This window comes from Aptenodytes patagonicus, chromosome 16 (genome assembly GCF_965638725.1).
Source record: "Aptenodytes patagonicus chromosome 16, bAptPat1.pri.cur, whole genome shotgun sequence".
Lineage (NCBI taxonomy): Eukaryota > Metazoa > Chordata > Aves > Sphenisciformes > Spheniscidae > Aptenodytes > Aptenodytes patagonicus.
Window position 1 is genome coordinate 13271284 of NC_134964.1, and position 27040 is coordinate 13298323.

The following is a 27040-nucleotide window of genomic DNA, read 5'->3' on the forward strand; positions in this document are numbered from 1 at the left end:
GGCCAGGCTGCCCAGGGTACCTGTTCTTCCAGAACTCCAGTTCCACCTTTGGGTTGGGGTTGCTGCCTTGCAGGAGAGGCTCTGAGGACTCTTTCTTCAGTGCTCCCTGGATCTGGTAGCTCCAGTCTATGATGGCCGACTCAGTGGCATGTATAAGAGATTTATCTATCAGCTCCAGGCTGCAGAAAAATGATCACACGGTTAACTTTGCTTCCCACTTGTCGATGTGCATTGCTCAGTTGTATCTGCTTAAAATGACCCCATGGGCAGCTGGATTTTACAGATTATGTCTAGCTTCAGGTTGGTCTATGCCAGCTCTACAGATTGATCTAGATACACGTTTCAAAACCACAAGACCATCAAAACCTGTAAGATCTTGCTGTTGTTTTAATACAGGAATTACACCCTGGGGAAAACGGATGAAGCTCTGCAGCAGCGTGGGCAACAACACATCGTTCATAAAATGGATGGTGGAAATGAAGAGCCAGTTGCCACCTCTCTGCACAGCCAGTCACTGACACATCACATCCATTCAGGTTCAGGGTCTGACCTGGAGAGCCATACCTCCAGCAAGATTATCTCTCCCGGTGCTGTCCTCGCTGAATCTACTCTATCTCCCCACAGTCATTAACTTGCTTAATTCAGAGAGAAACAACACAAAGTGGGCTGGCATGTTGAGGACAGGTCACCCCACTGCCTTGGAAGCAGTAACTCCTCGCGCAATCCCACCCACACCACGTCCTGTCCCAGGAGTGATTAATCCCACTGCACTCACTAACACATCTCCTGAGGTCCCACAGGTGCAAGCACACAGCCCAGACATGACGATGACACGATGTGCAAACACATCTGTCTCTAGGGACCTTCCAGCCTCGGTTATCCTGGCCTGGGCCAGGCTCACAGCACTGCAACAGTCAAACTCCTTCCACTCCCAGTTTTGGACACCAACCTGGTTTCTTGGGAGGACCAGGGTGGAAGTTCCCCCCAGCTGCAATGTGAGCACCCTGCCAGATGTATCAGCTAGCAAAGGATGGGGATTCCCCAGCTGCTGAAGATTTCACAGGATAAAGACCACCTGCACATGGGGCCCAGCCTGCCATGGCTGCTCTAACTAGCCAGAAACTCTGGGGTGGCTTTCCTGGGGATTGTCCGTCAAGGACTGGAAGTGAACTTCAGAATCATGACAGCTACCAGGGAGGTCTAACTATGAATGGAGAGGACCAAAATTGTCAAAGTTGTCCATTTACTTCTTGAAGAGAAACACAAGGAAATGCAGTGGGTGTCTGGGAAGCAACCCTACTTCTCCAGGAGGACAGATGCAACAGGTTCTAAATCTCCCTATGGGACCATGAACAGTTCAGAAACTTCCAGGAAGTTGTAGGTGTTTTTCCCTTTACCTTTGCATGATAAATCTGGTTTTAAAGGAAGGCAGAATAGTCTTGACCAAGCAGGCAGCATGAATCACTAACAAGCGAGTCGTTTAACTTCTAAACGGTGCATTTTGGGAGCAGACAGAAGCCAGAAAAAGTAGCCACTGCCTTCCCATTCAGTGGTGTCAGGAAAACAGGAGAGGTTTTGCCCACAGGCTTTGTTTTTTTTCCCCAATGTTCCAAGCAGTTCATTGCTTCTCTGTGCACCCACATGCCTTTGCACTTTCTGAGCTTTTCCTGTCTGTACTGTTTGCACAGTCCCCAGAGACAGAGCCCATAAACTGGAGAGCAGGTAGAGCAAAATACACCCATCTTGGCAGTCTGGATGAGCAGCAGTTGACAGGGAGCAAAGAAGAGTCACCATGATTTGGTGGGAAATCCCCAAAAGACACAGCACACGCATCAGCAGGAGAAAACGCAGTGGAGAGCCAGGGGTGGTACTCACGATTTCTCATTTTCCAGATCAATGTCCTCGATCCCCTCCGAGCCAGCTGGAAGAGGCAGCAAGGTCTTGCCCTTTACTTGGCCAACAACCATGAAAACAGTACTTTTTAGGCTGTGGACATGACGTATAATGTCTTGTGACACCACTTGTGGCCAGCCCTGATGGTTCTTCTGGTTCGTCAGGATGGGCACAATCACCTATAGCAGAAGTCACAAAAAAGCAATGGAGAAAAAGAGCTACAGGAGACGGACAGGCCACCAGGCTCCGAGGTCCTTGCTCAGATGAGCCTGGAGACCCAAATTCATTGCTGTCCCAAGCAGTTCCCTGCCTGTGCAAAACAAGGGCAGGTGACAATGAACAGGCTTCTCTACAGGCCCACTTTGTGTACTAGTACACCCTCTCCCCCAAATCCAAGCAGCTGAGAAAGGTGGAAACCAGCAAAGTGAGCAGCCCCGTCCGCAGGCCCTCCCAGCCTCTCAAACCTGCAACTGGAGACAGCTCCACAGGCTCTTGTCCCCTTGCCCTCATGACACCTCCTGGTGCTTGCTCCCCATTTCACTGCCAGCAGGCAGGGGAGGCAGGCAGGGTCATGGGCTTCAGGCAGCCTTTCAAGACCAGCAGGGCTGGGTTGAACCCACAGGCTGTCCCTTATGGCAACCCCCAGTGTGCTGAAAGGGAAGGTCTTCTGGTACCTCCTGGGATCTACTGTTGGTGAGGGTCACCTAGGTCCCCATCCCAACTGTACTGCAGGTCTTGAGCACAGCCATTTTTTAGGTTATTTCCCAAAGTTGTAGCCCACTAAATGTGATTTTTGTCATGATCAGTGAAAGTCCTCAGGGTTTGTACTGACCCCACAGGGTGGGGTCTCAAGGCTGGGCTGGGCTCGCCTGGACCCGAGCTGCCTTTGGCTTGTTTGAGCTGTGAAAGCAACACAGTGTCTGTCACCTACCCTGGGCTGGCTCCACACTGGGAACAGCCTTTGGCAACAGCCTGACAAAGCCAGGTTGTCCCTGGTGACAAACAACAGCCCTTTGTGTTACCAGGCTCAGGGGAAACTAAAGGTATAAAAATAGCTACAAAGGGACACAAAATTGAGAAGAAATAAAGCAGCCCAGCACCACCATGGTGCCATCGCAGGATGCTGATGACTCTTTGTAACCACAACTGCCACTGTAGACCTGAGGAAGACCTTCATGCCCAGGGAGCCACAGGAAGGGGGAGCACAACCCCAGGGAACACGGGCAGATACTGCTGAGCTAACGTTCAACAGTTTTAGCTACATTATTAGCAAGATTTTTCTCTGTTACTTAAATCATATGGACTGCCTGTGCTAGTAATGTTGTAACTGGTCTAATGATAGCTTTCTTTTCTTATTAGTTTGTTAAAATGCTAATTGGACTCACGATGAACCCCCAGCTCCACAGAGCAGAGGTGTGTTCCCTTCAGCCATCACCAGAGTCGAGTGCGACAAGCGGACAAGGTCACCCCAGCTGTGATCCGCAGCTCAGCTGCACTGAATAAAGACACAGTTTTGGTGTGTCTATGCCTGATGTCCCAAATAACCCACGGAGAGTTTGACACAGTCTATTTCTTGGACTGGACAAAGTCTTCTAAGACTGTCCTAAAAACCTCTGACAAAAGACTCTTTGCAAGAAGTGCTCCGGGCAGAACAACGCATGTCCCCAACCTCAGGAAATTCAAGACCTTTTTCACCTCCGCACAAACCCACCCCGTCCTCCTGACCCAGCACCACCACTCTGTTTTCCTTGAAGTGAAGTTCGAGAGGAAAGCGGGACCAAACCCAGGCACGATCTGCTCCCTATGGAAATACCGCATCTGTCTGCACAGGCTGGAGGGAGAGGAAAGCCTGCAAACACGCAGTCAAGACGCACATTCCCAACTGCTGAAGGCAGCCAGAAAACAGGATCTAACAGGATCTGCTAAAGTGTTCCTACCCCAAAATCCCTCTGTAGCAGATGGTGTTTACAATGCCTATCATATGCTACCTGCCATCATTTACAAACTAAACTGCAATGCAAAAACTGCTGTTTGTGCAGACTTACCAAGACTGTGCGGCTCATCAAACACCTCAGAACAAAAGCTGCCCGTGTACGTAACGTGTTATCCCACAAAACCAAGATAGCCAGTCTGGCAGCCTGCTCTTGGGAATCCAATCTGTTGGTCACCACCTTAATATACCAACAGCATCACCAGAGCTTCTCAAATCAAGCAGCTCCTCTACTGCCCCGTTACAGCCTCACTGCAGAGACTTCTCCAGGTCAGAGGCCATCAGGAATAAATCGAGACAATGCTCTCTGGTTCAGGCTTCTGACACAGGAAAGAGAGAGCACTGGAACCTCTTGAAGATCCCTTTCGGAAAACATCAGCCCACCTGAGGTAACCGGGCACTGAACTACAGGAGGCTCCTTCTGAACATCAGGAAACACTTTTTCACTGCGAGGGTGACTGAGAACTGGTACGGCTCGCTCAGGGAGATTGTGGAGTCTTCATCCTTGGAGATACTTAAAAGCTGTCTGGACGTGGTCCTGGGCAACTAGCTCTAGGTAGCCCTGCTTGATCAGGGGGTTGGACCAGATGACCTCCAGAGGTCCCTTCCAGCCCCAACCCCTCTGCGATTCCGTAATGCGGATCAGTCCCATGAGGAGACCACCATTAGAGAGGCGCACAGCTGATGCTGGATTTGGGAGGTTCAAATGAATTCTAAAGACCCCCGTGGGCCAGGAGGTGCTGTGAAGGGCAGAGTTAAGGGTACGAGCGCATCAGCTGAGGCAGGAGGGAGGCCAAGGAGCCCGTTTGCAAGGGCGGACGTCTTCCCCGCCGCCACGTGCGAGGGGCAGCGCCCGGTCCCGGCGCTCGGCCCCCGGGGTGCCCGTCGGTGCCGGGTCTCCCCCGGTGCCGGGGCGCCCAGGGCCGCCACCTCCGGGGCTGCCCGGGCCTTACCTCCTCCACGAGGGCGGCGAAGTGCCGCAGGGCATCGGCGGGCAGGTCCCCGCAGAGCAGCTCCCCGGGGCCGGCGCCGGGCGGCCGGAGGAAGAAGAGCGCCTTGGGGCGGGCGGCGGGCGGCGGCGGGGGCGGCCCCAGCGCCAGCTCCCCGGCGGGGCCGCGCCAGGCCAGCAGCGCCGGGCCCGCCGCCCCCGCCAGGAAGTCCCGCAGCAGCGGCCCCGCCGCCCCGCCGCCCGCCCAGCGCCCCGCCGGCAGCCCCAGCCCCCGCGCCGCGCAGCGGGCCAGCCGACCGGCGCCGGGCTCCGGCTCCGGCTCCGCCGCCGCCTCCTCCATCCGGCCGGCACCGGCGGGTGTTTGCGGGGAGGAGCCGCCGTTGCCCGGGGGACGCGGCCCCGGGCAGGAGGGGGACTCCGAGGAGCCGCCCCCGGCGTCCTGCCGGGAAGCCGAGGGCCGGCCCCAGCTCGGCTGGGCGATGCGGCTTCCCCGGACCGGGATTTCACGCCGGCTTCCCTCCTCGCAGCCCGGTTTTTCCTTACAGGGGAACAGCTCGGGATCCCCAAAAGCGATCCCCCCCCCCCCCCCCCCCGGCTCGCTCGGCGGGGAAGCTCACGAGCGCAGGCCTGGGTCATTTTTCTACACCAGGCACCGGCAGGTCCTTTCCAGCACCACCTACCGTGTTGCTCCACACCACCGCCGTACTCACACAAGCCCCCTGGAGCTGTAGTTTGCGTGCTACGTCCCCCAACACCGCGGTATTCGCATTTTATTAATACCTTTATGCGAGAAGTGGTTTATTATTTTCTACATAAAAGACCCTTCTTTACTTCTACGAAAAGAAGCACAGGGATCCTGTGCAGGCCAGGGGCTGCTTGTCTTACCACAGCTGTAACTGTGCCCTCCCCTGGGCACCCCAACCTCACCCTGTCGACACCTGCGCAATAACAAGTACGTGCTTAGTCCTTCCTCAGCCCCCTGGCTGTTCTTAAAAGCCCAGCGGACCTTCTCTGTAGCACCCGGCTGTGACAATTGCCCAGTTTCCTCTTTAGACAGGCATAATATTAAAGCGCAGCTGATCGACAAAAGACACTTTGCTGCCAGTTCAAGACTTCATTTTAAGGTGACGGAAAATGAAGACATAAACCTTTAATATGTGCTGGTATCATTTGCTGAGCAGGGCTTGGGGGCCCGGTGCCTTCTACTTGCCTCTGAAAATGAACTCCTTAACTGAAACAGGGCAAAACTCCCCCTCTTGCTTACAAACACATGCTGTTACAGCACCGGTAACAGAAGCAAAGCTGACCCACAGAAAGCCTCTAAAACACTTCTCTTAACCGCAGGCCTTCCCCACATCAGCCTGCTTTGCCAGCTTTCCTGGCCCCTGCATCCGGGACCGGGATCTGCTCGAGAAATCTCTCAGTCGTCTGCTCTGGAGCCATTCAAAAGCCACCCCCAGCAGTTACCAGCTTGAACTGACAAGTGAAGCTCCTGCCTGTGGGGTAAAGGGGCAGATATCATTTTGCTGGCACGAGACACAGCCAGAACAGGCATGAGGCCCCAGCATCAGGGTGAGATCTTGGTCTTTACACTAATGCTGTAGTGCAGAAACAGCCAACCGAGGTCATTCTCCGGAGCAATTCAGGTATTTGTTTTCCCTCACTAAGTCCTCGTTAGCAATCTAAACAAAACACAGCCTCCTGTAAGATGTTGAGTGGTTTATTCAGGTTCTAAATAAAGGTTTTGGAAAACTGATCTTATGAAAAAAATCAGCTGAGAAAACCAAAAATAAAATGGGAACACAGCAGCATCCACATCCCTAAATTAACCTAAAAATTAATTGGTTCCCATTTTATTGTGAGATTTCCTCCTGTGAGCTGGGTTCTGATACCTAGTTACGTTCCTCATAACCCAGAGACCCGCCCGCCTTATTCTGGCAAATCCACGGCCCCTCAAGAGCTTCTCAAACCTGATCTCTGGCAAAGGTCACAGCTGCTGCTGTTACATTACCAATAGCTTCTAGTATAAAACCAAAAATTAAAACAGTTCAGAGAGAAGAACTTTTGGCTAAAAGAAAAACGACACATGGACTGGTGAGACCCAGGAACAGGAACTGTATGGGCAGATACTATCGCCACAAGGACTCGCGCTGCTAACAGCATGCTTGGTAGCTTCAGCCCACGGAGATCTACCGATGACCAAGCAAACCCAGATGCTGAGGCCAGCCCCCTTTTCCATGGTGCCCGCGGGCAGCCCTCGGCACTGCGCACTCCCAAGGCCTGCGGAGGGCAAGGCACCTCTTACAGAGCAGAGCATTCTTAACCTCGTTTCTCTCAGTTTACTGTTTTAAGCTTCTTGTTTGGTAGTTCCTGATGGTTCTTGGCTTGCTTCCGTTTCTGGCATGGCGCTTCCTTGTTCTCACCGCCAGCCAGTTCGTCCAGGACTAAAGCAGTCTCCTTCAGGAGACGCATCTCACGTTTTTCCTTCCGCTCCTCCATTTCTACTATGTCATCCGCAAACAAAGCCTTCAGAGGCGGGATCAGCTTCGGGATGGTCGGGAAGTCACCAAAACGTACCTGAAATACATCAGACACAGGAACACCTGCGTGAGAATTGCTTTTTGTTTTCCTTCCCCCCGCCCCATCCCGCCTTTCGCCCGTTCAGATGGCAGGGCACTGCCTCTTCCTCCGTGCAGCCCCCAGCGCAGAGGAGCCCTAACCTCGCCCATGATTTTCAGCTGCATCTACACTAGCAGGCAGGTCATCATTTTCAACCCTAGAGCAGTCAGTCCACAGATCCCATATGCCAAGTTGTTTACATTTTCTTTACATCTACAAGAAATGATGTGGACACTGTACAAGTTTTGATTGATTAGTGAGCTTTTCGCACTGCTACGACTGCGTTCAATCCAATGGCAGCAGCTTTTGGCTCCTGGATGCCTTTTGCAGCACACCGACTGAGAAGGGAGTGGGAATGGAAGCAAAATTGGGTTTTCAGCTGGGAGTAGCATGCACAGAATAGAGGTGACACGAGGCAAGTACCCAGCGTGTTAAGAGTGGACTTAAGTTCTCAAGAGCCATCAGCACCTGTCTCACTCTGTGCCACGCATTCTCCCCCACATTGGTGATGTCTGCTGCCAGCAGTAAAAGGAGCTGTTTCAGACCAGATTACTCTTCAGGAGGAGATGGTGTATTGATACAACATTACAAGTGGAGAATTTAATTCAGCAGCAGCCATCCCAAAGTAACACTGAAACCTTTCCCACAACCTGGCTCAAAGTTCCCAACTTACCCTCATATGATCAAATGCAATTCCAACCTTCTCGCTGAAGTCTTCACTGAAGAGCGGGATCTTGGCGTATCTCTGACTGAAGTGATTGAGCATGATGAACTCCGCGTTCATCTTCATCCCAGTCTGAATCGCCTGGGAGGTTGTGCTGCAAAAGGAACAGGAACATGGCACCTCGTACCCCGGTCACACACGGGCTGGCTAGCACTGCCCCTCCAACGGGGCAGGGCAGGCTGCTTTGCATCTACGGTCACATCTCACCAACAGCCAACACTAGATCCTATCTAACACTCGCTGGGCACAAGGTGTCCTTGCTCTTTGCAGGCACGCCCAGCCACCTCTTCCTCTGGCGAGCCGTGCTGGTGGCAAGTCTCTGACTTCCAAACCACTCTGAGCGCAGGAAAGCAGCCTGTAATTACTTGCAGCTCTACAGTTAAGAGCTCCACAAACTGGGGACAGGGACTTACTCGAATACTTGTCCCAGGGGTGCCAGCAAGTCCGGCTCTCTTGCACTGTAACTCACATGTAATTTCGAGAAGCTGCTCTCAGGTCTCCCCGCTTTAGCTGGGGGCAGCACTCAGTATCGCTGGCTGCAGCGCTCAGTTTGAATTGCGTGGTTAGCTGGGGGGCGGGTATGACGACTCTTCTACCTCCTGAGCTTAGTCCTGAAATGTAATCAAGCAGAGGACCTTTCCTTTGGGCTAGTCTATTTGTAGAGTTACTACTGTCCACTTAAAAAGCTTTCCCCATCTCTCTTTGGGGACGTTCAGAGGAGCTGTGAGAGTCACAGAGCTGGTGCAATGAGAAACACATGGTTTTTAGTGCTGAAGAGCTCTATGCACACCAGAACCATCTACAGGACTTGGGTCCTTCACCACCAGCTCCGAGGACAAAGCCCAGCTCCGCACCTTCACCTTCCTAATAGTGAGAGACAGCAGAACACACCCCACCTGTGTGTCTTCTCTATTGCTTCTTTTTCCATGCCATCTTCCAGCGTTGCTTCATGGATCAGCAGGGTAGCATTTTTCCCTGTGTAAGTAATCATATATTCAACCTTCAGTTGAACATAGACTAGTTTGACTGCCCACATGAACTCTCATTTCCCCCCCTTAGCCCCTCATTGCATTGCAGGCATAGCACCAAGGGTTTGGGGTGCCCGCTTCGGATACTAAGTTCAAGACCTTTCTCCAAGAGATTCTTCAAGCAGAGGGGTTTTGTCACCTACCCATTTGTACTAAGGCCATGCAGGGCATTGTGTCACCAGAATAGACTACTTTCCAGCCAGACTTGTGGATCATTGAACATGCAAAAGCATTTTTACAGTGCTGGACTTCACAAGTCTGAAACTGAACAAGGATATAAGTGTTAGACCGCAGGTCCCCTCTTGCCCCTCACAGCAACTGACCTTGCCAGCTCGTGAGCTTACCTCAGCCAAGTCGTAGTTCTCTAACAGAGAACTGACAAACCATTTGGCTTTAGGTCTGATGTTCTCACAGCCTTTCACAAGAGACTGGGAAGTAATCATTCTGTGAGGGAGGGGAGAAAAGAGAACTAAGGACAGGTACAAAGTAAAACCTGATCTTATCTCTAAGCAGCCTATTCCTCCTATTTCTCCTTCTCATTTCAGGGCCTTACAAACAAAAAGTTTTTGTGTACCCATCTGTTTTTCCCCTTGCTTTCACTATCCAGTGCCCCAGTAACTCATCCAACCCACTGTCAAATACTCTCTCTTCCAGGAATCTTTTTTCACTTGCCCAACTCCTCTTTCCTAAGGAAGAGGAAAGCCTGCATGTAAGCCTCTATTAAGTAGCACAACTGAGTAACAAACCCTATCCTCCCCTTTGCAAACTGCACATCCTAATTCTACACACCGTGGAGGGAGTCAGAGTTGCCTTCAACGAAGGGGTGTGGGGAACGGATGCCAGTAGTTTGCCTTGAGTAAGGACCCAAGCAAGGACATTTCTCCAGATACCACACAGAACACTCACCTGATGTCTCCGAGAATCTCTTCACAGTGGTTGTGGTACTCGTGTAGCCAAGGCATGATCTGTTCAGGTGCTACCAGAAACAGAGGGATGAAAGCCTGACCAAGGGCTGCCTGAAAAAGCAAAGGCAGGGGAAAAAATCAGTACTAGTTATACACCAAATCAGAGAGAAGAAATACCTAGGGAAATAATGGTGCTTTTCCACTACTCAGAAGGTCCCCTCCCCTCACTCCAAGGCAAGTTCAGGAGCAGTGAAACAACAGTACTACTTACAAAAGCTCTCCGCCTCTCCATCAGGATGTTCAACAACCCCTGCAAAGGGAATAAACAAGACAGCAAGCTGTAGTCAGAAATATCTGGGGTGTAAGTGGCAACAGTACTACCGCAGCTCAGCAAGCTGCAGTTTTTGTGAAAACTTATAGTCAGAAATATGTGATTACTGCTTTTCCAATAACTGCAACTTGCTGAGCTGTTGTAACATTGTCACTGCTTATGCCCCCAAGCTGATGGCCAGCAGCCCACAACACAAGCCCCTCAGCCCTTCCTAGTGCTGCTGTGTCTGCTCCCAAAAGAAGGGTAGAGAGCAGAAAGTCTCTACCCAACACCTCAGACCCGGTGTGGTTTCCAGACACACGACAGCAGATCAGCAAACAGCCTGCCCTGATCAGGCCCAATCTAGAATAGACCAACTGGTTCTTCTGTGACTATTTATTGCAAAGCACTGAAGGAAGCTGGGTTGGACACTGCTAAAAAATTACAACTCTGGATGACCCCGGCAAATCTGCAGGGACCCCTAACAGGAAGGGAGAGGGGATTAGAAACACAGACAGATTCAGTAGTGCCTGAGGAATGCAGAGGGGAAGTGCAGCCCTAATAGCAGGGCAGCCTACATTCAACAGCTGCAGCTACATCTGAATCCCAAACAGCAGAGCATGCCTGCACAGGACCCCTTCTCCTTCCAGCACACTCAACCTACCGAATGATGATCAGTATGCATGTGAGACACAAACACAGCTACTATGTTACACAGCACTTGGTCAACTTGCTCTCCATAGTGGCGACAGAGCTGTCCAAACGTTCCTTCCCCACAGTCCAAGAGCAAGGATCGGGTAGAGCTGACAAGACAAGTGACAAAGACATTTAGCAGCCAGTGTAGGAGCTCTGACCAGGGCCCATTCAGGGAGGGGGATCTTTTGGGTTGGAAGGTAGAGAGCTCTCAGTGCTCTACTGACATGCGGTATCAAACTTCACAACTCAAAAGAGTTATAAAGCAGGTATGTTTATTACGGCGCCGGGTGCAAGGGGGATAGCTCCTCCTAGCTTGCACACCGTATGTTGCATTAACTGTCCCTCATATGGTTCTGCGGTGTACATATTCATTACCACAGGCTGGGTTAGTACAACTAGTTCTGAGAAAAGGCGGGGATATTTTAATTATTTCCAGGAACCTATTATCATAGGCTCCCTCCTCCTGGCGCACGCGTACTGCCGTCTGGTGGTCGTCTGTTGGGGTCTTTTGGAGGAAGATTCACAGTCTTCTTCACCGTGTACCTTCACCTTTGGCCCAGAATGCTGAGTTGGCTGAGCTTCAGACCGCAAGGCTGGTATCAACCAGATGGTCGCTGAGTGTATACATTTAAGTTTCTGTTACCTACCCAACTTCTGTAACTCCTGCTAACAATAGGGTTACAGTGTCTTTGCCAAACATTCTATTATGCTTGCAACAGCATCTACGCTATCGGAGTTGCTAGCTACAATAGTTTATGCTAACAATTACCCATTTGTTCCCTAATTCACTACACCTCTAAACGCTACCCCAGCCCTACTAGCCAAGGCTTTAGAAAGACTGTTCTGTCTGCATAGCTCATTCTGGTCTTGTGTTGATGCTGAACACACCCTTGGGGCAGATGGTAAAAAGAATGAAGACATTAAATGTTTCGTTTTACAGGTGGCTCTCAAGTCTTCCCCACCTACAGAGAGACAGGTGCCTGAAACTGAAGTCCTACAGACTCCACAACTGGGGGACTCTCCCTATGTCATCAACACACTGGTCAAAACATCCCTTGGGCAACACCCTCTTGGGACGCTGAGCCTCTCCAAACAGAATGCATGACATTGGGATTTACCTGGTATTTACCAGCGTGGAACTGACATTTCGGATTTTCATTGGAATTGCAGATCCTGTTCCCAAGAACACAATTTCAGGATAAGAACCCACATTTCCTGGAGAAAACAGACAACAAGGGTTTGTAAGTGTTATCCACATACTGCCTAGTCAGACACCACTTAGTTCAACAGCCTAGTAACTCCAGAGTCTACATGTCCAGCACATTCATTTTTGCCTTCCCCAGCCTCTGGCTTGCCTACAGCAGCAAGGTTCACAAGAGAAGACAGAACAAGCACCACCAAGAAAACACATCACAATGCATAACTGCATATCCAAAGGTGGGCAAACAAGGACTCTGCTCATTGCCCATGACAGAGCTGGCAGTTCAAGAGGGACCTGACTCCTGTTCTACAGTGCCCTGACTCTCCCCATAATCAGGATCCAGACAGTGAGTGAGCGGTGCTGTGTCGTACCATGAAAGCCTCACTGCCAACAGGACAACTGAAATTCAGAGGAGAGTGCCCCACAGGGAGCTGGTTCTAGAGCAAGACTTCTCCCAGACATAGGGACTCGCACTGTGGCTGCTATGACAGCATTCAACACGAGCAGAGCTCTGGTCAACTCAGAGAAATGACACACGGGTGTTTTGTCTCTAACTGCCCCCAACAGCACTCAATCCCCAAACCTAGCAGCTTTAGAAAACCAGAAGCACAAGACTGCGTAAATCCAACCGAAATGAGCTAACTCAGTTTGCGCTAAGCCTGTCCTCTGCAAAGCTCCAGGAGGACTTAGGAGCACCTCTCAGGCAGCAGGAAAACTGCATGTTCACAGCTTTGTCTGGGCTCTAAAGCAGTGGGTCACCAAGACCACCTACTTCCCATTACACTGACCCAAGACAAGTTGCTGATCCTTACCTGGTACAGCAGACAGACTCTCTTTGCACTCCTTCACACGAGTCTGGAAGTCAGGGAGATCCAAGGCTTCACTTACAAATGCATCGTGATCGCAGACAGTCACAGCATCTCTGAAAGAACAGGCCATGTATCAGGATGGGGCAGGGCAGGAACTGAAAAGACAGCACTTTTCAGAGCAAAGTGCCAAATTACTGTGCCAAAACAGCCTTACAACAAAGGGTCAAATGCTCCTTCCAAGTCCCATTTTAAGGGGTGGGGGAAGATACATCCACCAGTGTGGTGTGCACCAAAAGGGTCTGGCTGGGCTGAGCTACCCCACAGAAATAATCATTCCACTAAACCGGAGAAGCTCCTGGAGAATGCTCCCCTGCGCTGTCCAGATCCAGAGAGCTGCCAGACACTAGAGGGCACTGCAAGGCAGCACGGAGACTCCTGGAAGAGGAACAACCACCCGAAAGGGCTCCAGGCACCACTTAAAAGTATAAGGGTCCCATCTCCTGGCCCTGCATCAGAGCATGTGCGGTACTAAAGGCCTTCAGGTGCCTTAAGCAGAGAAACTTAAACTCTTCTTGGCATCTGGGTCCTCCTATTCCACCCAACAGAGCCAGAAATTTGAGCCTTGGCAGCTGGTATCCCCTTGCATCACGTGGTCCCGTGCCCTTAAGATCCTCGTTGAGCAGCTTTTCCTACTTGCCCACAAAGCAAGCACCAGTGGAGAAGTTTGCAACTGTTTAACCACCTGAACTTTCAGCTCTGATACCATTTGAAGACCCAGAAAGCCTGATAAGACTTTCACCAGGCTCCCTGAAAAGTCTCTCCCTGCCACCATCTGTTCTGCCACAGCCATGGTTGGGTGCACAGCATACGAGGTCAAAGCAGAGGACAGAGGAGCACAGAGACGATAAGAGCGAGGGACAGAAACAACACTCCAAACAGCTGGCCAGGTGGTGTTTTCAGCGGTTCACTCATCCGTGTCCTACACCTTGTCCGAGACTTTCAGGGACAGGGACACACCCCTCAAAACACGGCTGATAGCTTGACAGCTACCCCAGCACTGCCACCAATAAGAATCTCAAAGGATGCCTACGAACTGTCCTCCCTCAGCACAGACTCACACTGAAAAGCTGCTTCAAGCCAACACCCAAAAACTGGTAAGTCAAAGATTCCCACCGACCTCTGCCAATCCTGTTGTGGTCTGAAGTGGTATTTCAAGAGGCACTCTCCTCTCACAATGGGCACGCTACACACAGCCTCTTCTTCCTACAGGGACAAGAGTGACATTAAAGACATTCTTTGCTCAGGGGCATGAGGTACACAGGCAAGCAGGGCCTGGCCTACCTTGCTCTGGTAGGTGGTGAGCAGAGGGAAGATCTCTGGGTGGATGAGGTTCAGCTGAGTTTGGATCTTGTAGCTGCGTGGGTTGTGCACTGTGGAGGAGTTTTCATTGAGCACCAAGTGCTGAGTTCCAGGTCCAAATCTGTAAGAGGACAATAAAATGCACAACAGCTTCAGCCCCACATTAGAGTTGGGCATACGTGCACACCTGAGCCATTAGCTAAAGTCTCATCTGAGCCAGCAGAGCCCTGCTGCCAGCCAACAGCTATTTCTACTCTGGGAAAAACATTTGCACCATGAGAACACACTGCTCCCCAACAGTGACATGAAACCAAGTAATGGGAAGACCACATACCTTTCCAGCCATTGCTGGTAGCGGCTGTCTCGAAGCACTGACTCTGGAGTCATGTGAATAACCAAGGCCACCTTGTTCTCAGGAAGTCCTTCCTGGTACCTGGGGCACATTCAAATACAGAAAGAATACCTGTGCTTCAGTCCTCCATCACCTTGGCATCCCCTCCCCTCTCCCATCTTGGTGCTACCAGAGATGTCCTCTCTGAAGCAGGCAAAGCACAGATCTTAAGAGCACAGCCCAGGAGCTCTAGGCTCCACATCGCGGTAGGCACAAGGCTCCGCGAGGCTCAAGCCTGCCATTTGCTGACACCCCCACTCTCCCCCCCAGGGCAGTTCCTCTCCTCCAAGAGCAACAACATCTGCAGAGCCTTTCAGAAACCTAACATGCTTCTGCACAGCCTGACAGAGACGTTACATGCAGTCCAGGCTTCCACCGCACAGGGAAGCGGCAGTCTCTACATTGCTCCCCAGCAAGACACCAGTGCACATTTCCTCCTCTGGAGGCCCCTGAGGGAAGACAGGCCTGTCACAGTTACAGAACCCCACAGTCCTGCACAGGCCTGCCTTTCCTAAAAGGCTCAAAAATGCACCACTAGTCCTTTCTTGCACCTCTAGCTCCTTAACAGTGCCAAACAGCTCAGACAGCAGCCACAAGAACCAACACATCTAGAACAGAACAAGAACTTCTCTTTGGCAAAGCTCAGCACAGATGTCTTCCCCCAAACACTCCAGGTCACCCAGCCCTGCTACCTTCGGAAGGTCTCGTTTTCGCAGACGGCATCCACAAAGCCCTCGTGAGGACACTCCAGCACAATGAACACTGGGCCAGGATCAGCAGGGGTGCACAGTTCTTCAGGAAAGAGCTGCAGGCAGATACACAAAGATCACACCACAGTCAAGCTATACACGCAGCCCTTCTTGCATCAGTCCGACTCTTTCGGCAGCTGTTCCGTCAGCCAGCCCCCAGCAGGCAGCTCCAAGGAGGCTCTCTCAATGCTCAGCAAACTGAGCCACTGCAGTTCTTGTTCCCTTTCTACTCTCATTACACAAGTTTGCATTTTGCTGTGTAACAGCAAATCCCAACCCTGGCCTCAGAGCAAACCACAACCTAATGCAAGGAAGGGAATTTTAGCAGCTTCTTAGGTTCCCACAGCAGATTCAGATGGTAGCAAAAGCCTGCTTAAGAAAAAAAGGCTTTGTGAAATTCTTAGGACACAAAGGTACATCAATCCTATCTCCCAGGTTAGGATCTTCACTTACAGATCATCTGGAACATGGCCAGAGCTGGCTCTGCCTCTCACTTCAGACTAGCGTTTGAGACATTAAGACCCTGTACACAGGAACCATTGAACTTCTTTTGGTCTAAGAGGTGCAAATAGAATAAGGAGGGAGTGATAGCTTCACAGGCATTCAAACCCCAGATTTAAAACATGCAGGGATTAACACCACTAGTTCACTCCTAGACCTGTATCAGCCTTGGGAAAGGGAGATGAGGAAGCTCTAACAAATAGCAGACACACAGCCATACTCACAAATGAAGTAATTTCAGAGTGTACTTCCCTAATCATACCCCTCCAACAGCCCCAGACATGCCCTCCATGGGAGCCACATTCAACAACAACTTGGGGCTGGAACAGGGACCAGTCACTAACTAAAAGTAGCCACTCAAAGCCAGCAAAACCCATGCCAACCTCTCAGCAGGGATGAGAGGGAGTCGGCAGGCAACCATCATCCGCCCTTGCCTCAAGAATGGGTGTAAAAAAAAAAAAAAAACCAAAACAAAAAAAGAACACTCCCAAAAACATGGCCCAATACCTGTTGGTAGGCAAAACATTCTGCACAAAAAGACTGTCACCCTGGGAGCCCAGTGAAGGAGGGAAGATGGCAAAGCCACAGCAGAAAGCACAGATACATCTTACCTCTCTGCCTTCAAAAGTGATGCTCTCCCCATTTTTGAGAGCTGTAATTATGGGAAGAATGGCCGGAGTTCCCCTGAAAACAAGGCCATAGAAATATTTAGCTTGCCAACATCAACATGCCTGGTGTCACCCCATCCCCCAGGCTGGGATCTTGTACTTACACTGGCAGGCCCATCTCCTGTGCTTTAGCTGCTAGGAATTTTCCCTTCTTTGGGTGAATCTGAAAAGAGTTAAATAAAACAGAATTATCAGCCAAATAAAGAGGGCCAGGAAACAAGATCCACATACTTCCAGTTTAAGTGTTTCCCCACAAGCCAAGGGAAATTTTTTTTTTTTTCTTTTCAGTTCCACAGCCACTAGTCTAATTTACCCCCAAAAAGCTTTTACTAGACTTTCTGGTTTCCAGGATCACGCTGCTCTTCTTGCTCCCTTCTTTAGCCAAGTAAGCAGGACAGACATCCCTACTGTAAGCATTAAGCAAGAACGGAACCTGTATACTCTTAATTGGCTGCTCTATAAAGAACACTTCTAAAAAAATGTCTCTAGTTTTTACACATTCCTACTCATGCTATAGTTACTCTGACCTTTAAAAAGTAGAATCACAAAATAGCTTCAAAGTCCTGCTTGAAAATGCTATCTCCAATTAAATCCATTTAGTGAGATGAAATGTCCTAATGACATCAGGAAGCATTCCTTTACAGGGAGGGTGGTCAAACCCTGGAACAGGCTTCCTAGAGAGGTGATCGATGCCCCAAGCCTGTCAGTGTTGAAGAGGTGTTTGGACAATGCCCTTAACAACATGCTTTAACTTTTGGCCAGCCCTGAATTGATCAGGCCGTTGGACTAGATGATCGTTGTACGTCCCTTCCAACTGAAATACTCTATTCCGTATTCTAGTCTACATTGATTTAGACACCTTTGTGTCCAAGCTTACTTTACAAAGGAAAGCCATCACCAGATCGGGATGCCTGCTTGCACACTTCTGTTCGCCACCTGTAAAAGAAAGCAAAACTACTCAGAATCACCACTGACTATCATTTTTCTTAAAGCCAAAATGTGTCAGTGTTTGCTAAAGCATTAACAGGAACAACATCATCCAGCCAGCTTGGAGCCCAGCAGCAAAATGTTACGAGCACCTAAGGCCAGAGCGCCCACGGTTTCAGCTACAAGAAACCAAAATAAAGCCCAAGACTGAAAAATAATCAACCCCAACATCCACTCGTAACTAAATTACAAAGGCTGGAGCACCCACTCCAGCCAGGGGCAAACTACTACGGGGACTAATCACACCCCAAGTAGGAATCGCATCCAGTTTCTAGGCCTTTTAGTTCTGTGTCAACTTCCAGAACTCATTCTGCTCCATGTAATCCTTCAGCTGAGCTTCTCTACAGACCTCACTTCCAGACAGCAAACGGCTCAGAGGACAAATGCATATCCTTAATTTGGCATCATTTCATTAAAGTTAAAAAGGTCATTCCATTTTTTTCACCTGTTTTTTTTGGGCTTCCCTTTTTCTTGCCCTCCTCCAAGCTTTGTTGTGCAGCTCTTGGGGATCCAGGCCCTGTGTCCCCTTTAGGGCTATTTCCACCTTGTGTTGATGCTCCAGGACTCTGAGGCAACGTACTTTCAGCAGCTAGTGGTTTTCCTGTCCCAAGTCCAATAAAACCAGACAAAGATCACTCAATCAAAAGGGACAGACAAAGAAAAGCATGAGCAGCATACCCTCTTCCACGACAGTCATGTTTAAACTGCACCAAAATACAGAGCTCTTCCCCCCAGTCTGACTTGCGGTTGCATACTCTAGTCACTTATTTCAGAAGCCGTCCGTCATCCAAGTCCTTCAGATTCTCTCAAAACTGCTAAACTCTGTCAAGTCTGTGTCTGTACTCTAAGTATCACAGCTTCCAGCAGTAAGAAAACTCAGTTGGCTAAGAAAGCCGAATCTAGTGATGCTTCACATGTCATTCTATACACCCTCACCTAAAGGAACAAACCAAGGCCCTGAGTCAGCAGGCCTTGTTTCTTTGAAAGAGATCCTTCTCCTGAGAAAAACATGCAAATTAATAAGCCTCTTACTCAGGCTTGCAAGCAGAAGCCGCTCCTTTAACCACCTTAAGCATGGTTACTGAACAAGTGCTTCTGCTGTCTGACTACGGCGTCACGTGCTCACCTGTAAGAGGTATTTGGCAGACCGTCATCGTCTCGTCCTTATACTCAGGCTCTGTGTGCAATTGCACAGCTGGAAAGAGATCAGAAACTGGCATTAACAAGTTCGTAAGAAGAGATTCATACTCTACAAGAATTTAGATCAGGAAAATATCTTTTTTCTTTCTTAAACAAAACCTGCTGAATGTCCCCCTTCCCTTTCTCTGCCCAACTGCCAAGATCAATGAATAATTAAAGTTCTTAAAAGCCCATCACCCACAAAAAGTAGTCCACGATACCACGGTAAGCAAGTTCACTGGCAGACTCCGGAAGCAAATTGCCGTTAAAGTGCGCGAAAACCGAATGCTGCCTGCTACTGGTCAGACTGGCAGCAGCCAACCAGAAACAGAGCTGGAAACACTGTTTTTCTTCCAGGCAGTTCTTGTGATGGATTTTAACAGTGTATCAGATCAAAACAAACGTTTAAAACTTTCTTTGAGTGGCTCTAAACCAGAGGCGTTTATTCTGAAGTTGTTACTCTTCAATGCAAAAAGAAGTTACAAGTTCATACTACCTACACATCACTGACCTACATACCTAAATCCATCCTTTTTAGGGGCCCAGGAAAGAGTCGAATCGCTTTCAAGTAGTTTTGCTGAAAAAGAGACAGTGTATCAGGAGGCCGGGCCCACGCAGTGCAGTTACCAGCGCCACTTTCAGGAGGTACAGTTACCTTCAGTGAAGTCAAAGGCTCAACGCCCAGCCAGGCAAAAACCGGGCAGGTGTCCCCCCTCTGGTGGGCATTACTCATTTAGAAAGAGAAAGGAAAATAAAGAACCGCTCTTCTCCCCATCCCTTCCATCAATATAATTAGTCAGCAGATATTGGAAGGAAATAAAACAATGCTGAGGACTGGAAATTTTCAGCCTAGACAGGGCATTGGGCTGGCAAGGATAGCGTTAAGCAGGAGATCAGCGACCAAGTTTCTATTAAAAGAAAATGGGGAGGGAGCAGACAGGAGAACAAAGGACGCCCTTTTTCCAAAACATGATTTACCAGAATATTAGCTGACAAGACAGCTTTAAGGAGCAGAATTCCGACCCTCTCCTGCGTCTAACTGAAGAGATTTGCCTTTTAAAGCCAGCCCTTCTGGCAGAACCTTCAGGCTGGTACTAACTCAGACCAGCATTTTACACCTGTAGGATGATTCACTCCCGATTTCAAGGTAAGCTTTAACATTTGAAGGGTTCGCTCTCCCTTCTGCAAGCTTCCCCTACTTACCAGCTTTGGTGGCCCTAGGAAAACACATCTTTGAAGCCCCATAGCCTTTAACGTAAGAATCATACCTAAAAGAAAGCAGAGAAACAGCTTTATCACGGCCCCACTAACCGCTGGTAGATCAGACAAGAAAGATCCCCCTCAGCACCCAGGAGTGCTGGGCCTCTCCACGAAGGCCAGAACTAAACTCGGATCCAAATTCAGTTTTGCCTCAGCTTTGTGGCAGTTTCAACGAGTCTCTTATCTCCGCAGATAAAGAAAATATCTACAAACCTTGATAGTCACAACTTGGAGCAAGTTACCTGAACAGATTGTTAATCTCCTCCTTTCTTAGAGACTTCCAGAATTTTAAGGGACGAGATCCTAAGCGATCTGTTGTACTCTGACCCTGCTTTGAGGACAGGGGTTGGCCAGAAACCTCTGTAGGTCCCTTTGAGCTGAAATTAGTTTGACTCATGAACAGCTCCCTGCTGGCAATGCAACACTGGTAATGCCTTCTACTCTAGAAGATTTTGGGAAGATAAAGCCATGCGTGCTGGGGAGGCAGCGCCTCTTCCACCACGTGTTCGCACGCACTGTCGCAGAGACCACACTGCAGCTGGAAGCACCGCAGAGCCCCAGCTGCAATCCCGCCGCTCTGACAGCCCTTCTCCTCTCTCCACCGCTACGTCGGGCGGCTCGCGAGGCAACCACCTCCGGCCTAGACAGCTGCTGCCTACGGCTGGACCTCGAGGGAGGAACCAGGGCCAGGCTGCCACCGGGGCACACGGCCAGCCCCCCCCCCCCTCACCTGGCAGCCCGCCGACGTTGGCCCAGGCCACCCGGCTGAGGAAGATGCTGTCCAGGTGGGAGATCTTCAGCCTGCGGGGCGAGAAGGGGGTGGGTGGGGGCGAGCGGGGACCGACGCGGCCCCGGGGCGGCCCCCCCCGGCTGCCCCCGCTTACTTGTGCTCCTGCATGGCCCGCTGCGTGCCCTCGCCGCAGTTGAAGAGATACCTGCGGGGAAGGGGCGTCAGGGCAGGCCCGGACGGGGCGCCCCGGCCCCGGCCCCGGCGGGGCGTCCCCGCGGCCTCACACCCACCGGTTGAACTCGGAGAAGACGTAGACGGCGGCGCCCGCCTCGCGGCTCCCGGCCGCCACCACCTGCACGTAGACGGTGTTGGGCCCCGCCAGGCCCGTGCCCGCGCTCCGCCGCCGCTCGCGGGCCCACACGTGCCGCGGCACGTCCTTGGGCCGCCGCGCCGGCCGCGCCGCCGAGGAGCCCTCGGCCATGGCCCCGCCCGCCGCCAGCCGCCGCCAGAGGCCGAGGACCGGCGGCAGCGCCCGCGCCAGGGCCCGCATCCGCGCGCGTACCCACGCCCCCGCCGCGCCGCGCGCCGCGCCGCGCCGCGCCCCGGACGCCGCCAATAGGCGCGCGGCGGCTTCAGCGGCTCCCCCCGCCATGTGATGCGGGTAAGCCAATGAGAAGCGACGGGCCGCGCCAGCCGACCCGCCCCTGAGGCGCCGCTCCCGGGCCCGGCTCGGCCACCGTCCGCCTTCACGTGACTGGGTTTACCCAATCGGAACTTCCCTGCCTGCGGTCCCGCTAAGGGGCGGTGCTTAGCGGCGCCAAGCGGGTGCCTAGCAACGCGGGTGCCCAGCAACCGCCGTGCCCGGCAACCGGCCTCCCCGGGCCCTCCCGCCGTGCCGACGCCGCCCCAGCGCCGCGGCCCGGCCCGCACCCGCCGCAGCTCCTGCCGCGGCGAGCCGCCGTGCCGGAGGCCCGCCAGGGCCTGCCGGGACGCAGCCAGGGCCTGCGGGGCTGGGCCGGGCCCGGGCCGGGCCGGACAGGCCGCGGGTGAGGGGGCCTGGTGCGGCCTGGTGGCTTTGCGAGGTACGCGCGAGGAGGAGCCGGAGCCGGAGCCGGAGCCGGAGCCGGGCTGGTCACAGCGTGTCAGGAGGTGCCAGCCGGGTGGAAGGAAAGCCTCTTCCCCGGGAGGACGGTGAGGCGCTGGGTCGGGTACCCGGCAGGGCTGCGCAGTCCCTCTCCTCGGAGGTTGTCAGGACCAGGCTGGATAAAGCCCCGAGCACCCTGCTTTGACCTCGGAGCTGACCCGGCTTTGAGCAGGAGGTGGGACCTCCCGGGTCCCCCCCCCGGACCCAGATGACCCTGTGATCCTCCAGCCTCCTCCTCACCGTTTCCCCGTGGCTGACAAGCCCCTCTTCCATATGAGCCTTGTTCAGGGCCTGTTTACAAATACTAGACAATCCAGGCCACAGCTCTGTTTATTTTTGAGCTCTCTAACCCCACTCTGAGTTCCCTCGGGCTTACTGTTTGCTTCAAAAAGAACCACTAAATTTTACTGTAACCAGAGTACCCCAATATAAACAATTCTAATCATCAATATCCCTTTTCTTCCTTACTTCCAAAGGCAAACCTTATCTTTCTCAGTGCTTTGCTTTCCAAACACTGTCTCCCTTTATTCTTAGTGCCAATGCTCTTCCCTTTCTTCTCCAGTGACCCAAGCAAGCACTTTGAGTGGGGACCTGTCCAAACCCCCAGATCTTGCCATGGCTGTTTACAGCTGTTCTGTCAGTCTTTCTCCAAACCTGTAACTCACTTACCGTCTCTCCTTCTTCTGACTCCCATCTCTTCACACAATAGCTCAAATTAGCGTGGTATTTTTCCCTAGTTTTCCCTAGTTCTGGGTGAAATAAAGGGGTTGTTCCTTTGCATGGCAAACTCTTTGTTCACGCACGTTTTACACGTTACAGGCCTGCACTCACAGCACTTGGCTCTGCTCCTTGTAGCCACACAGGAAGGGAAACATCAGTTTAGATCTTACATTGCTTCCCGATAAAAGCTGAAGTTTCCTAAAGGTGAGTGTTCTATCTGTGCATTCCTGCCCCACTGCTGCATCGTTTCCTCCCTGTGTCAATGATTTTCTGCTCAGGTGAATAACTAGGAAGTATGAAAATACCTTTTTTTTTTGTGCTTAATGCATTTTTTTTATACCTTTGGGAGCACAAAAGCTTTTTTAGGGCTCTGACCAGCTGGCATGGGGTTTCCAGCCAATGTTTCTTTAGTTGATGGAATAACTAAGATGGTGTGTGGTATTTTTCATCAAATGAATCCTGGCAGTTTTGTCCAACCTTGCTGGCTTGGTTTTGTGTGCACAGGCCAGTATTTAGAGCTGTGACTTTACTAAAATTCTGTAAAACAAGAAAACTGCCTGTAATACCTCAGCAGTCTTATGAAGATTTCACAGGAAGTAAATAAAAAACTCTGAATCTGGTCTGAGGTTCATACTAACGAAAGCACACGATTGTCCTCTGCCATTTCAGCTGCAATGTTGTCTGAGCAGCTCACATACTGGGGAGGAATTTCAAAGGCTGGTTCATGGTTCAGGAGGAAACGTCTTTTATTCTACAGTTTTGGTCGTTGTTTTGGGTTAGAGTGGTCCTAGCCTAACAGTTGTGTTGGTGGATAAGTAGGGACATCCCAGAGTTTAGTCCCTACAGTACTTACAAAGTGAATGGTTCACGCGTTTTGCCAACTTAATTCTTGCCATGATTCAGATTTCCTTGGAAAACTATCTTTTGTCTGACAGATAGGGTGCTTGATTAAGCTGGGAAAGATCTTGGGTTCCAACTTTCAGCATGACCTTGTAAAAGTTTGGAATAGTTCTCTCAGAAATTCTGGATATTAAAGCTATCCTTTGCTTCTCAACGTCACCTGGAGTAGCGGTTGTGGTCTGTTGGTGCACATCTTGGGTGCACAGAGGCAGTGAGCTCTGCCTGGGTTGTGATGAGGACCAGGGATCGCCCAGAGACATTAGTGCTGCAGACAACATCTCTATTTCTCAAAATCACTTACGTGGCACTACAGGGACTGACTGAAAATGGCTTTTGCCCTTTAAGCTTCCTTTGCATGCAGGTGGTCCCGTTCTGAAACGGGGCTCGAGTCCAGGCAAGGCAGTCTGACAGTGCCCGTGTGCGGTGGCTGCGGAGGGTGTCAGGAGCACACCCAACAGCACGCTGCTGTTTGACAACGCTGGAGCAGTCAGCAGCATCCATCAGAGGTGCCCGATAAGGGGCCAAGGGCTTGCTCTCTGCTCTAACTGAGGCTACGGAGATCAAAACCTGTCTTCTGAGCAGGGAAAGCCCAGGTCGCTTTGCAGCCTCCTATCTGTGTCTTCTTTTGGCACTCCTCGTGCCCGTCTGCTCTGTATGAGGCTCATGGCCTGTCCTGGTGTCGTCCTTGGCTCCCTCCTCCTGCGTGTGGTGCCGGCACTGATACGAGCTGCCTGCAAGTGACCATCAGCGATCTGGGAAGCCGCGGTCAGTCTGAACTCCTGCTAGGCCAGGGAGGGGTGTGAAGCAGAGTACTGCTCTGGGAGCAAGTGGCTCTCCTGGAACAGGTCTCCCAGCCCTTTGATAATAAATTTTAAATTACAGTCTAATTTCCCCCGAATGCCTCATCTTTCCAGCTTGTGAAGATCGCATGCAGTAATCAGCCCCAGCTTGGAGAGTCATTGTAAAATCAGCGCTGCCTCAGGGCTGCGAGGAAATGCACCCCATCTGGCCCGTTAATACTTAAATAACACACAGTAATGCAGAGTTTGGTTAACTAATTCAGCCGAAGCGATAACATCAGCCATGCCATAAGAGACATTTAAAAGTAATATCCCAACAGATACCATGAACAGACAAGGGAGGATGTTTATCTCTCAGACTTTCCCAGGATGATACTGATGCTTCGATTTGTTCGCTAACACAGGGTCTGTATATTATGCTGATTATCCGTTATCCCTTATAGTCTGGAGTTTTATTAGAAGAGCAGGTTTACATGTAGATTAAAGTCGGCACAGGACAATATGAAGAGTTTAGGTGGGTCAGTGGCCCACTCAGGCTTCTTGTGAAATTTGTTGCTTGTAAAGATAACCAGTCTGGCCAAGGTTAGAAGCAAAATTAGTGGAAAATAGAAGAACTTGAGGGCAAAGCAACAACCACAATGTACTGGTCTCAGTCAAGGGGATTCTCCCAGAGACACCAGGGAGCAGGGGAGGGCACTCTGAGGGACAGATCCGTCCTGCGTCATGAAGCTGTGACACTGCAAGAGACTGCTCATGGCTGCCCAGAGATGGAGATGTCACCCTGTGACAGGAGGCCCTGGGAGATGAGGGGTGCTGTTGGGCATGCAGCTGGCAGAGTTTCTATCTGGGGCTCAGTGCCTATGTCCTCTGTACTGAACTCAGAGCATGTTCAGGTCCCAGCCTTTGCCCTTACAGTGGTTCAAGTCCTGGCCCAGCGCAGGGGAGGACTCTTTGTAGCTCAGGACTGAAAACGATGGTCAGGAGCATCGCGTCAACAACCTAAAGGGCTTCACTTGCAGGGCACAGCATTACCTTGGGCATGGGTACTCCAGGACCAGGCTGTCCCAGACCTCCTTTCCTGCTGCCCTTTGGGGCAGGCACACTCCTGCCTGCCCTGTCAGCACCTCAGAGGCAAGTCCAGCTCATGTAAACTGCACAAAATCGAATCCCAAATGGACTAGTGTCTGAAACATCCCGCCCAAGCTGAAAGCATGGCAGGGGTGATCTGCTCCACAGCTGAGGAGGGCCTGACACAGTGAAGAGCTGGTGTAGACGGGGGTAGAGTCTCCTTGGCAGGATGCAGAGTTGGGGCCAGGAGCTGAGGCCATTCTGGGTTGCAGAAAGAGGCTTTTTCAGTAGTGATGCCCCAGTTAATTTAGCTTGTGTGCTTTCTGCCATGGTCAGTGAAGAAGCCGGCGTGGGTCTGACACTCCTGAGGTGGCTGTGGGCCAAGCAGGGAGTTTGCTCTAAACTTCGTGTTTCTTCTGCACTGGATGCCGGAGTAATATAATGAGAGCTTGGGGAGGGGCTGGCATTTCGCAGTGCCAGATTACAAAGAACCGTTTTCTTCTTTCTCTGTGGAGTCAGGTTCAGATGAGCAGGAGACTCAGTGAAAGGCGTCCAGAGCTTGTTCTGCTCCTGCTGCTCCTTGACTGACCCCACAGCAGTGTGCACCGTCCCTTTTAACTGCAAACGCATGGCCGTGGCTGAACGCAGCCCTACTGAGCAGTGGAGCAGATGATGTGCAAAAAGGCAATTACCAGTGAGCTCAGGATACAGCTGTGCAGGCAGGGGTGCACACAGGCATTGGTTTGGCTGGCCAGTACTCCAAGCCCTCTTGCATACGGTGTTACTTCATCCCATTCCCCTTCCCTCCTCCATCACTACACAAACCATCCAGCCATCAGTTACCCACATCGCTGCATTCAGTCTTCTGTTTCACTGCAAGAGCTCGTAGCTGTTCAGCAACTTATGTTTTCACACCAGCCCAGTGTGTCCTTGGAACATGTAGGACATCATAATGCCCTACAAAAATGGCACCATTTCCTAGTCTAGAGGTACTGAGCAAGGGAGTCCATAGTGGCATCCACCTTCATGCCAGTTTGGATCATGAAATTACTATCACTTCTTAAAAAGGGTGTGATTTCCCTCTAGAATAGCCTCAGGTAGCCCAAGGTGAGCCTGCGGTTTTACCTCCTATTTGTCCCCACACATTAGTTATCCGCAGGTAAAGGAGCTCTCCTTTTTCAGCGATGAAAGCCAGGCTGTAACTTACAAGAATGAGGAGCTTTGCGAGCTCTCAAGATTGCAGTGACACTGGCCAGTAAAATGGAGTGCTTGAGCCAGAAACTGCAGAAGCCCGTGGCTCCACATCAGTGAGTGAGCCAGGACGCGGGGCTGCAGTGAGCATGGTGCGTGCCCGGCACCCGGGAGGGTTGGCTGTGCGAAGGGAGGGGAGGCTTCCCTGCTGCACCAGGGCTGGGACCACCTCTTACCTGGTGTCATGAGCATTGATGGGTGGATGACGC

General features: G+C 51.4%; 2 protein-coding genes across 4 annotated transcripts in view; both read right to left on the reverse strand.

The window, feature by feature from the left end:
- The window catches only part of DNAH9 (dynein axonemal heavy chain 9), a 211213-nt gene extending 206041 nt beyond the window's left edge, over positions 1 to 5172 (reverse strand). The window contains exons 1-3 of one of the 2 annotated variants that reach the window (XM_076353524.1): positions 4837 to 5172; positions 1876 to 2072; positions 21 to 179 (exon numbers count right to left, since the gene is read on the reverse strand). In XM_076353524.1, coding sequence (XP_076209639.1) covers positions 21 to 179; positions 1876 to 2072; positions 4837 to 5172 — 692 coding nt within the window. Of the gene's footprint in view, positions 1 to 20; positions 180 to 1875; positions 2073 to 4836 lie in introns of those variants that run through there. The other variant, XM_076353525.1, reaches the window with a different exon arrangement.
- Positions 5173 to 6536: 1364 nt separating this feature from the next.
- Positions 6537 to 21522, reverse strand: ELAC2 (elaC ribonuclease Z 2). 2 transcript variants are annotated; one of them, XM_076353530.1, is made up of 24 exons: positions 21239 to 21522; positions 21103 to 21153; positions 20949 to 21019; positions 20162 to 20226; positions 19478 to 19535; positions 18906 to 18974; positions 18225 to 18380; positions 17670 to 17728; positions 16897 to 16955; positions 16736 to 16808; positions 15567 to 15679; positions 14818 to 14916; positions 14466 to 14604; positions 14302 to 14387; positions 13128 to 13237; positions 12233 to 12329; positions 11083 to 11221; positions 10380 to 10418; positions 10110 to 10219; positions 9548 to 9647; positions 9347 to 9467; positions 9072 to 9150; positions 8125 to 8269; positions 6537 to 7409 (listed from the first exon to the last, which is right to left on the reverse strand). In XM_076353530.1, the coding sequence occupies exons 1-24, from the start codon at positions 21496 to 21498 to the stop codon at positions 7167 to 7169; spliced, it is 2541 nt and encodes an 846-aa protein (XP_076209645.1). In that variant the 5' UTR covers positions 21499 to 21522; the 3' UTR covers positions 6537 to 7166. The 2 variants fall into 2 exon arrangements, with proteins under 2 accessions (XP_076209645.1, XP_076209643.1); XM_076353528.1 differs by lacking the exons at positions 20949 to 21019; positions 21103 to 21153; positions 21239 to 21522 and adding an exon at positions 19614 to 19686 and having other exon boundaries at positions 20162 to 20193.
- Positions 21523 to 27040: the final 5518 nt, after the last annotated feature.